At 42.5% G+C, this 11,550-nt stretch overlaps 1 protein-coding gene across 1 annotated transcript; it reads left to right on the top strand.

The window, feature by feature from the left end:
- The first annotated feature begins 1,290 nt into the window (after positions 1–1,290).
- Positions 1,291–5,724, top strand: LOC145393362 (uncharacterized). The gene is made up of 3 exons (XM_080267461.1): positions 1,291–4,708; positions 5,243–5,422; positions 5,567–5,724. The coding sequence occupies exons 1-3, from the start codon at positions 1,291–1,293 to the stop codon at positions 5,722–5,724; spliced, it is 3,756 nt and encodes a 1,251-aa protein (XP_080123587.1).
- Positions 5,725–11,550: the final 5,826 nt, after the last annotated feature.

Below are 11,550 nucleotides of genomic sequence, written 5' to 3'. Positions count from 1 at the left end.
AAGCTTACGATGTTATTTATCTGGACTTTAGTAAAGCTTTTGATAGGGTCCCACACGAAAGGTTAGTTAGAAAGGTTCGAGCACACGGTATAGACGGCGATATCTTAAAATGGATAGAATCCTGGCTGAAAGGACGAAAGCAGAGAGTATTAATAAATGGAACTAAGTCGGACTGGGGATTAGTAACTAGCGGTGTACCACAGGGTTCAGTACTCGGTCCCTTATTATTTATCATATATATAAATGATCTAGACTTAGGAGTCAATAGCAGCATCAGCAAATTTGCCGACGATACAAAAATAGGGCGTATCATTAACTCTACTGACGATTGCCATAACTTACAAAAAGACCTCGATACATTGTCCAAATGGTCTAAAACTTGGCAAATGGAATTTAACGTTGAAAAATGCAAAGTACTTAACGTAGACAAGACCATTGGAGATACTAAATACAGCTTAGATAACAAAGAAATTAGCAAATCGGAATGCGAGAGAGATCTAGGAGTTATGATTAGTAACGACTGTCAAGTCAATGTTTGTATGTTCTATGCTGCCTCGAATACATGTTATTTCAACTCAATGTTTCGAAGCTTCGGGACTGGAAGAGGCAGGAGTTGAAGGGTGGCGATGACTGGACTGGACTGGAGAACACGGACAGTGGGGGACCAGCACTGGCAGTGAGTGGTAGGCAGCTGTTCCCTCTCCATTGCGGAGCTTTGTATGGAGCCTACTTCCATTACTTCACCTAAGCTGTACGTGTGGGAAGTGGTGTTGTGTTGTCTGCTGTCTAGCCACTCACATTACCATACCTCGCCTTAGCTATCAGTGCTCCAGCCACTCGTTTCACTTGTGCCTCTATCCACCTCACCCATACCCAGTGTAATGCAGGTGTATTGAAACACCTGCGGACATGCACCCTGAAGTCCAGAGGTATTGTGTACCTTGTCATGTGCAGATCTGTTCTTTTGTTACTGATTTTTAGTATTAAGGTTTAGGTTAAGGATTATAGGGCTTAAGGATATTTAGGTTATGTTATTAATATGGGTAATGCTCTTAATTGTAATAAATCAATTCTTCACATGTGTTCTTTCAGTACCCAATTAACGATGTGCATGATATCGGAGGGTCTTTTCTATAAGAACACTGGAGTCACGAACATGCTAATTATCGTTGATATATAATCCTAGCATTTACATGACCTGAATCGTGACAAATTGGCGCCCGAACAGGGACCCGACTGATATTTTGCATACGTTATACAGGTATTGCTTGAACCTTTGTTCCTGAAAACATGAATAAGGAAAAGAGCATCAAAGATCTGCATGATGAGGCCTCACTGTTAGGTTACTCTGGTGAAGAACTGCATAAATGGGTTAGAGAGGAGTGGCAGAGAATGCAGGTAGCCGAAAGGGAAAGAAGGGCTGCCGAGAGGGAACTGTCGAGGTTAAAACTAGAAGCTGAAATTGAAGCTTCTAAAGCTGCTGCCGCTGCCAGTGCTGCTGCGGCTGGTACTGCTGTTCAGCCAGTTACCAATGTGGTGCACCCACCAAAGCTGCCAGCTTTTGACGAGTCTAAAGATGATATTGACACCTTCATTTCTCGTTTCGAGCGAGTAGCAGAAGGTGCTGGATGGTCACGTGCTATTTGGCCTACTGCTCTAGCATCTCTCTTAACAGGACGTGCACTTGAGATGTACCATATGTTCACGGACGATGTGGTGGCAGATTTTAGTAAGTTCAAGGCTGCTTTACTGAAGGGGTACGATGTTACATCGGAGGGATGCAGAAAAAGATTTCGAACTTCTAAGTTTCGGGAAGGTGAGTCTGCTCAACAGTTAATATGCAGGTTGAAAAAACATTTCATCAAGTGGGTTGAAGCAGACGGATGTGTACAGTCATTTGAAGGAATAACGGACTTAATAGTGAGGGAGGAATTTATCAAACTGTGTCCTCTTCCACTAACTACTTTTTTAAAGGAGCGCCATGTCCGTAGTTTGGAAGAATGTGCAGTGGAAGCTGATCGATGGATGGATGCCCACGGACACCCTGCCAGCACGAATAAGATGAAGCCAATCAGGAGAACAGATGGAGAGGAGAAAACGGACACAGTTAAGCCTCCTCAAGCAGGACCATCTACTGGAAAGGACGAAAAGGGAAGGAAAACAGGTTTGTGTTGGTTGTGTGGAAAACCAGGTCACAGGAGAAATAACTGTCATTTGAATGATAATGCTAAGTCTAAGTTATCTGGTAAAGGTAATTTAAATGTATGTGGTACTGTCTCCAGTGAATTACGTAAGCTTAAGAACGATGACTGCTTAACACTGGCTACTGGTAGTGTTGAGGGGCACACAGTGATTGCCATGCTTGATAGTGGAGCAACATTATGTCTTGTGGCAGAGAAGCTAGTAACCCCAGAACATTATACGGGTCGTACCTTAAGACTGAAATTGGCCACTGGAACAGTAGTGATCTTGCCAGAGGTAAAGGTAGGGATCGACTCTCCCTGGTTGAAGGGGACTGTGCAAGCAGCTGTATGCCAGTCACCTGTGTATGACCTAGTTGTGGGTGGAATTCGTAAAGTAACTTATGCTCCTTCATTAGAACAGGTCTCGCCCACAGCAACTAGTAGTTTGGCAGAAAGTTCGGCGACTGGTAGCACGACGGGATCTGTGGTGACTACTGAGAAGACATCGGAGGCTAGTGAAAAATCTCCTGTTTCTTCCTCGAATGAAGATTCACTGCCGACTAAGGATGAAAGCTGTGTTTCTGCTGTAACCAGAGGACAAACTCGACGAGGTGAGCACCCCACACAACCATTAAAGGTGAATAAGTGTGATTTTGTGTCTACTTCTGAATTCTTAAAGGCTTTGGAGAGTGACAAATCCTTAAATTCTGTGAGAAAACATATTTTTACAAGAAGAACATTTCAATCAAAGGGGAGGACTTCTAAATTTATAGAAAGAAACCTAAGATTATACAGAGTAACAAAATTCAGAGGTGATGTAAAAGAACAGCTAATAGTGCCCCGAGGACATCGTAAGCAAGTGTTCAAACTAGGACATGAAAGCATCATGAGTGGACACCTGAAGACAAAGAAAACATTAGACAGGATCCAAGCTTCATTCTTCTGGCCAGGAATGGTATCTGATGTAACACGGTGGTGCAGGTCATGCGACAAATGCCAAAGAACGGTAAACAAAGGCAGTGTGAAACCAGGAAAACTTACTCCCATGCCAGTGATTGAGGTGCCATTTTCACGAGTAGGAGTTGATATAATTGGACCAATAACACCCAGGGCATACAATGGTGCAAGATATATTCTTACGTTGGTTGATTTTGCCACACGATATCCAGAGGCAGTAGCTTTACCAAATATCGAGACCACAACTGTAGCGGATGCCCTGATTGATGTTTATTCTAGGATAGGCATTCCAAATGAAGTACTTTCAGATAGGGGTAGCCAGTTCACGTCAGGAATGATGGCTGAAGTAAATAGACTTTTGTCTATCAAATCTTTGAAAACCACCCCATATCATCCCATGTCGAATGGTTTGGTCGAAAGGTTTAACGGAACCTTAAAGAATATGCTTAGACGTATGTGTAAAGAAGCTCCAAAGGAATGGCCAAGGTACCTTGCTCCACTCTTATTTGCTTACAGAGAAGCCCCTCAGGCGAGCACAAAGTTTTCTCCTTTTGATTTAGTTTATGGTCGGACAGTTAGGGGTCCACTGAATGTTCTACGGGAAATCTGGGATGGAACTGTGACCACACCAGAAAGTGTAACCACTTACAAATATGTCATTGATTTAGCTGAGCGACTGGAGGAAACGTGTAGATTAGCTAGAGAAGAATTAATCAAGGCACAGGAATTGGACAAAAGCTATTATAATAGGAAGGCTTCTGACAGAAAGTTAAAAGTGGGAGACAGGGTACTGCTATTGCTTCCAAGTGACAGGAATAAGCTACTTATGCAGTGGAAGGGACCCTATGTTGTACTAGATTGTTCGTCACCACTGAATTATGTAATAGACTTTGGTGGAAAGAGAAAGAAGTTCCATATTAACATGTTAAAGAAGTATGAGGAAGATAATGAAGAAGAATGTCTTCCTAACCATGTTAATGTTTCAGCTGCTAATGAACTTCAGGATTGTGCGGCAGTGGTAATGCAAGAGTCTGAAGAGGTTGGGCAGTTATTAATGCCAGAGATAGAATCCTCGACGGTTTGGTCTGATGTCACACTTTCAGAGTGTTTATCACTAGCGGAAAAGGAAGAGGTACGTGGATTACTGGATCATTATTCTGATGTATTTTCAAACACTCCAGGACCTGCCAATGTTAAACCTCATGAAATAGTTCTGACGGACCACAGACCAATCAGGTGTAAACCGTACCATGTGCCTCACAATCTGAAGAGTGCTGTAGCCGAAGAACTAGACCAGATGGAGAGAGCCGGGATTATAGAGAAGTCGGATTCTCCATACAGTAGTCCAGTTGTTGTAGTCAAAAAGAAAAATGGCGGTGTTAGAATATGTGGTGATTTCAGAAAGCTGAATAAAGTGATTCAGTTTGATGCTGAACCCATGTGTTTACAAGAGGATATAATGGTTAAATTAGCCCACTCTAGATACTTTTCGAAGATAGACTTATCAAAGGGATTCTGGCAGATCCCTCTGCATGTAAATAGTAGAATATACACTGCATTTGGTACAAGTAAGGGATTATTCCACTTTAATGTTCTACCATTTGGTTTGTGTAATTCTCCTGCTGTTTTTAACAGAGTTATGAGGGAAGTTTTGGGAAGCTTAGAAGGTGTTGAAGTATTTGTAGATGATATTTTGATTCACTCATGCTCTTTTAAGGAACATCTCCGACACATTGAACAGACTCTGTTACGCCTAAAAGAAGCTGGGCTAAAGATAAATCCACTTAAATGTGAAATTGGACAGTCAGAGATAAACTTTCTTGGACATATAGTTGGAAAAGGAATCTGTAAGCCACAAAGTGACAAGATTCAGAAGATCACTAAAGCCTTGCCACCCAAGACAAAGAAACAAGTTCGCTCATTTCTTGGACTTTCTGGCTATTACAGAGATTTCATTCCTAATTATTCAGTTATAGCAGAACCCTTAATTAATTTAACGAAGAAGGATATGCCAAATGAAGCTACATGGACTGAACAAGAACAGAGGTCGTTTGATACTTTAAAGTTTAAGCTCACAAGTAATCCCATTCTTAAACTTCCAGATATGTGTAAGGACTTTATTTTAAGGATAGATGCTTCTGGAGTGGGAATCGGAGCTGTCCTAATGCAGTATCACGATGAGGTGCTGTGGCCTGTGGCATATTCAAGCAGGAAGCTTAAGAAGGCAGAGCTCAACTATAGTACTGTGGAAAGGGAATTGTTGGCTGTAATTGAAGGGGTCCGTAAGTTTTATCAATTTCTTTATGGTCGAAGGTTCGTTATTCAGACGGACCACTTGCCATTACATTACCTGAAAACTACAATTAACCGAAACCCTCGCATTATGAGGTGGGCACTCTATATGCAACAATTTGAATATACCACAGAGTATATCAAGGGAGCCGAGAATATTGGAGCAGATTATTTAAGCCGTGCTGAACATTCTGACATGTTAGATCATGTAGGTATGTGTTGTGTGGATTTTGAGGCCTATGATGCTATTTCAGAGAGATACAATGTGAACATAAATTGGCATGTACTATAGGAGAGTACTTGTAATGCAGTATGTCATCTGCACTTTGCTTATAAATGTTTTGTGAGAACTTAACATGAATGTAAGTTCTACTGTCAAAGGGGTATTGTCAAGTCAATGTTTGTATGTTCTATGCTGCCTCGAATACATGTTATTTCAACTCAATGTTTCGATGCTTCGGGACTGGAAGAGGCAGGAGTTGAAGGGTGGCGATGACTGGACTGGACTGGAGAACACGGACAGTGGGGGACCAGCACTGGCAGTGAGTGGTAGGCAGCTGTTCCCTCTCCATTGCGGAGCTTTGTATGGAGCCTACTTCCATTACTTCACCTAAGCTGTACGTGTGGGAAGTGGTGTTGTGTTGTCTGCTGTCTAGCCACTCACATTACCATACCTCGCCTTAGCTATCAGTGCTCCAGCCACTCGTTTCACTTGTGCCTCTATCCACCTCACCCATACCCAGTGTAATGCAGGTGTATTGAAACACCTGCGGACATGCACCCTGAAGTCCAGAGGTATTTTGTACCTTGTCATGTGCAGATCTGTTCTTTTGTTACTGATTTTTAGTATTAAGGTTTAGGTTAAGGATTATAGGGCTTAAGGATATTTAGGTTATGTTATTAATATGGGTAATGCTCTTAATTGTAATAAATCAATTCTTCACATGTGTTCTTTCAGTACCCAATTAACGATGTGCATGATATCGGAGGGTCTTTTCTATAAGAACACTGGAGTCACGAACATGCTAATTATCGTTGATATATAATCCTAGCATTTACATGACCTGAATCGTGACAACGACCTTAAACCAAGGCAACAGTGCATTAATGCGAGAAATAAAGGAAATAGGGTCCTAGGATTTATTTCGAGAAGCGTGAGCAATAGATCATCTAAAGTAATACTAAAACTTTATCTAGCATTAGTAAGGCCACATTTAGACTACGCAGTACAATTCTGGTGTCCTTACTATAGAATGGATATTAATTCGTTAGAAAATGTACAGAGAAGAATGACTAAAATGTTACATGACGTCCGGAACCTGTCATATGAAGACAGACTGAAAAGACTAAGTCTGCATTCGCTAGAGAGGCGTAGAGTAAGGGGAGACTTAATTGAGGTGTTTAAGTGGATGAATGGTATAAATAAGGGAGATATTAACAAGGTACTTAAAGTGAGCATACAGGATAGAACTAGAAATAATGGTTTCAAAAAAGAAAAATTACGTTTCAGTAAGGAAATCGGTAGAAATTGGTTTGGTAATAGAGTAGTAGACGAATGGAATAAGCTACCTAGTAAAGTAGTTGCTGCCTCTTCCATTGAGAGTTTCAAGCATAGGCTAGATAAGCATATGACAAATAAGGGGTGGATATAGAATAAAGAAAATCTTATAACCAATACTAATTCAAAAAAATTTTCTTTTCAGGTTACACTATAATAGTCTCTATTCTCCTTCCACACTTTCCTGTAAAACGTCCACACCAGTTTTTCTATACGGCGTGGTGTTCTTTCTGACTTTTTCCTGCCGGCTTCGGCTGGAGGGTTTGGAGGGCGGGGGAGAGCCTTCTTCTTTGCTATCCTTATCTCATTCTAGTAGTTCAGTTACTCTTCTAGGAGCTGCCTAGCATGGGCCAACCGGCCTACTGCAGTTGTCCTCCCTTCTTATGTTCTTATGTATAAGTCAGTGTGTTTTCTCCCTCTTATTCTTCTCTTCTTCGTGTCTCTTGTCCAGTCCCGTTTTTGCTCTCACTTGTCTTTACTATTCGGTCTGATTTTTCACAGTGACAAAGAAAGAAACTGGTCTAATCCTGACACAGACGTCTAGGGAACACTATAGTGCGCAACCATATATCCTTTCCTTGCTATTCTGTACTCCTTTGTGTGTCTTGTATAGTCTCATTCCTACCTGTGTTTGTCTACCATTTAGCCTACTTTTTCACACAAACAGAGAGAGGAGGGGAAACTGGTCCGATCCTTACTGACAGAGGCAAAGGCGCCCATAGATTAAACCATATATCTTGTTCCTGCTACTGGTTACTGCTCCCTTCTCCTTCGAGCTTTCTCACTACCCTCGCTCTAATGCCAACTCATCCCCATGACTGTAAGAGTAAATGACTTGATCCAGATTGACTGTGAAATGTAGAGAAAAGGAGAGCTGGGACCGAGGAGAAAGAGACCCTTAGATAGTGAAAGGGAAATGGCTGTGAGTAGAAGCTGAAAAGAACCGCCGGACTTTAGAAATTACAAGATACCTAAATGGGTTCCTGGCTGTGGAGGATTTAACACTATCATCCCGTGGATCTCTTGCTAACACCAGACCATATTATCCAGCTGAGGAAGGAAGAAGCCAGGCTGAAGAGGTCATAAACAACCCTAGTCAGAAAATTATTCTTTGGGCTTTAGTCAGAACAAAATACCTAACTGGGATGGTTGCTGTGACAGACTTATACCCACACTCAGAAACCTTTATATTTTTTCTCTAAGGATGGACCAGTTTCGGCCCGTCTTGGATCCCCTTTAGGTCGAACGGAAGCAGTGAAACAAGACGCAGTTATTGGAGTGTTGCTGAGCTATGCATGGTCACCTCCACTCTCCCTTGCTGTCAGCGCTCATTGGTATTCTCAGCGCGACCCAACTTTAATCAGGAGGTGATGAGGGTGGGAAGGAAGGCGATACGTGATAAATTGTTGGTAATGGCGGCCATCACACCCTCCATCACCCCCGCACCACCACTTAGGCCCGGTGCAATCCACAGTCTTGCAGGCAGTGATTGTTTTACTTTGTGGCTCTCCCCTTCCGTCTCCTTTTTTGCTGTCGTGATGGTAGTAATGCAAGTGATGGGGATGACTTAAGTTGCTTTATGTCACCTGCTGTGTTGTTGTGATAATTGTTGCTGTTGTTGTTGCTGTTGTTGTCGCTGTTGTAGTCAAGGTAGTTAATATTGAAGATTTATTGCTTGGTACCCGAGGCGTCCTTGCGTTAGGTGGGTAAGACATGATAACCTGATTAATTAAGGTTTGATACCAGGTACTCATGATAGCCCTCTGGTAGGTGTACAAAAATAGCACGTTATCAGGCGTTTACATAGCCTGAGTTCAGGAAAAGTAGCCACTAGGAAGTATATAAAGCACCCCTGATGACGTATTTTTATTTTTGTTATTTCCATCCAGTTATAATTAGCTCAGGAAACACCTCATATTGAAGAGGCTAATAAAATCTTGTCAGATTCTGAAGGTGTCTTAAAAGCTGAATAAAATCAAGAAATAAAAAAAAGAAAAAGAAAAACATTGGAAAGAAGTTGTTAATTAAGGTATGTGGCCGTGTTATCAGGTGACAAAGGTAATTCCATAACAGATGTAAAGATAGCCTGGAAATAAATAATAGCCCAATTTGGATGTTTAAATAGCCCGTATTAGATGAAAAAGTAGCCTATATCAGGTGTGAAAATTACTGGTATCAGGTGTAAAAGTAGCCCATATCAGGTGCGAAAATATCCCATATCAGGTGTAAATGGAACCTACAAACTATATTAAGAGCCTGAAAAAGGTTTAAAACTAGCCTTGTATCATAAAAGTAGCCCATATCAGGTGTGAAAATAACCCATGTCAGGTGTAAATATTATATCCTACTAATAATAAAAGTTGCCTGTAATAGATAAAATAAATATAGCCATAAATGTGAATAGTAGACAACATAATTTTTATTCGGGGTAAAAATAGCTCACATAACCGTAAAAGTGACCCGAATAAGGTAAAAGGTAATTCCAATATCTCAAAAAAATAAAAAGTAACCGGTCAAGCAGTTATCTTACCTGCGGCACGGCGAAGTAGATACAGTCACAGTCAAAAGTTCAAACTACAGTACTATTCTACGGTGTCTACTTTCCTTTTGAAATTTGTCCGTCACTTTCCTCCCTGACATATAATATCAAAGAGCATCATCTAAGAACATACTAAGTCTCTTTTACAGTTTAGGAAAGCAGCAGAGGGAAGTGGGAAGCAGAGCAGGTGAAGTATTAGGCAAAGAAACATACCAAGCATCTCTCAGCATTACAATACTAGCCAGCTGAGGTAAATGAGAAGCAAAAGAGATGAAATATTATCTGGAAAAACGTCCAAGGCCTCTCAGCTTAGGAATTGGAACTAAGAGAAGAGGCATGAGGAGGTTAGAAATTACACCAATTTTTGTGGCCGCGTGTACAAGTTGACCAAAGAAAAACATTGGGATGGGTACTGTGTGTGTGTGTGTGTGTGTGTGTGTGTGTGTGTGTGTGTGTGTGTGTGTGTGTGTGTGTGTGTGTGTGTGTGTGTGTGTGTGTGTGTGTGTGTGTGTGTGTGTGTGTGTGTGTGTGTGTGTGTGTGTGTGTGTGTGTGTGTGTGTGTGTGTGTGTGTGTGTGTGTGTGTGTGTGTGTGTGTGTGTGTGTGTGTGTGTGTGTGTGTGTGTGTGTGTGTGTGTGTGTGTGTGTGTGTGTGTGTGTGTGTGTGTGTGTGTGTGTGTGTGTGTGTGTGTGTGTGTGTGTGTGTGTGTGTGTGTGTGTGTGTGTGTGTGTGTGTGTGTGTGTGTGTGTGTGTGTGTGTGTGTGTGTGTGTGTGTGTGTGTGTGTGTGTGTGTGTGTGTGTGTGTGTGTGTGTGTGTGTGTGTGTGTGTGTGTGTGTGTGTGTGTGTGTGTGTGTGTGTGTGTGTGTGTGTGTGTGTGTGTGTGTGTGTGTGTGTGTGTGTGTGTGTGTGTGTGTGTGTGTGTGTGTGTGTGTGTGTGTGTGTGTGTGTGTGTGTGTGTGTGTGTGTGTGTGTGTGTGTGTGTGTGTGTGTGTGTGTGTGTGTGTGTGTGTGTGTGTGTGTGTGTGTGTGTGTGTGTGTGTGTGTGTGTGTGTGTGTGTGTGTGTGTGTGTGTGTGTGTGTGTGTGTGTGTGTGTGTGTGTGTGTGTGTGTGTGTGTGTGTGTGTGTGTGTGTGTGTGTGTGTGTGTGTGTGTGTGTGTGTGTGTGTGTGTGTGTGTGTGTGTGTGTGTGTGTGTGTGTGTGTGTGTGTGTGTGTGTGTGTGTGTGTGTGTGTGTGTGTGTGTGTGTGTGTGTGTGTGTGTGTGTGTGTGTGTGTGTGTGTGTGTGTGTGTGTGTGTGTGTGTGTGTGTGTGTGTGTGTGTGTGTGTGTGTGTGTGTGTGTGTGTGTGTGTGTGTGTGTGTGTGTGTGTGTGTGTGTGTGTGTGTGTGTGTGTGTGTGTGTGTGTGTGTGTGTGTGTGTGTGTGTGTGTGTGTGTGTGTGTGTGTGTGTGTGTGTGTGTGTGTGTGTGTGTGTGTGTGTGTGTGTGTGTGTGTGTGTGTGTGTGTGTGTGTGTGTGTGTGTGTGTGTGTGTGTGTGTGTGTGTGTGTGTGTGTGTGTGTGTGTGTGTGTGTGTGTGTGTGTGTGTGTGTGTGTGTGTGTGTGTGTGTGTGTGTGTGTGTGTGTGTGTGTGTGTGTGTGTGTGTGTGTGTGTGTGTGTGTGTGTGTGTGTGTGTGTGTGTGTGTGTGTGTGTGTGTGTGTGTGTGTGTGTGTGTGTGTGTGTGTGTGTGTGTGTGTGTGTGTGTGTGTGTGTGTGTGTGTGTGTGTGTGTGTGTGTGTGTGTGTGTGTGTGTGTGTGTGTGTGTGTGTGTGTGTGTGTGTGTGTGTGTGTGTGTGTGTGTGTGTGTGTGTGTGTGTGTGTGTGTGTGTGTGTGTGTGTGTGTGTGTGTGTGTGTGTGTGTGTGTGTGTGTGTGTGTGTGTGTGTGTGTGTGTGTGTGTGTGTGTGTGTGTGTGTGTGTGTGTGTGTGTGTGTGTGTGTGTGTGTGTGTGTGTGTGTGTGTGTGTGTGTGTGTGTGTGTGTGTG

This window comes from Coenobita brevimanus, chromosome 24 (assembly GCF_032717465.1).
Source record: "Coenobita brevimanus isolate Jiangsu-jjx chromosome 24, ASM3271746v2, whole genome shotgun sequence".
Classification (NCBI taxonomy): domain Eukaryota; kingdom Metazoa; phylum Arthropoda; class Malacostraca; order Decapoda; family Coenobitidae; genus Coenobita; species Coenobita brevimanus.
This window is presented reverse-complemented; position numbering and strand designations above follow the sequence as displayed.

Excerpts from the sequence above, each read along its gene's own strand:
- LOC145393362 (XM_080267461.1), top strand. The coding sequence starts at position 1,291 with ATGAATAAGGAAAAGAGCATCAAAGATCTGCATGATGAGGCCTCACTG. Across the intron at positions 4,709-5,242 it reads ATACACTGCATTTGGTACAA|ATATGTGTAAGGACTTTATT; the intron begins GTAAGGGATTAT and ends TTAAACTTCCAG. Across the intron at positions 5,423-5,566 it reads GGCTGTAATTGAAGGGGTCC|AGTATATCAAGGGAGCCGAG; the intron begins GTAAGTTTTATC and ends AATATACCACAG.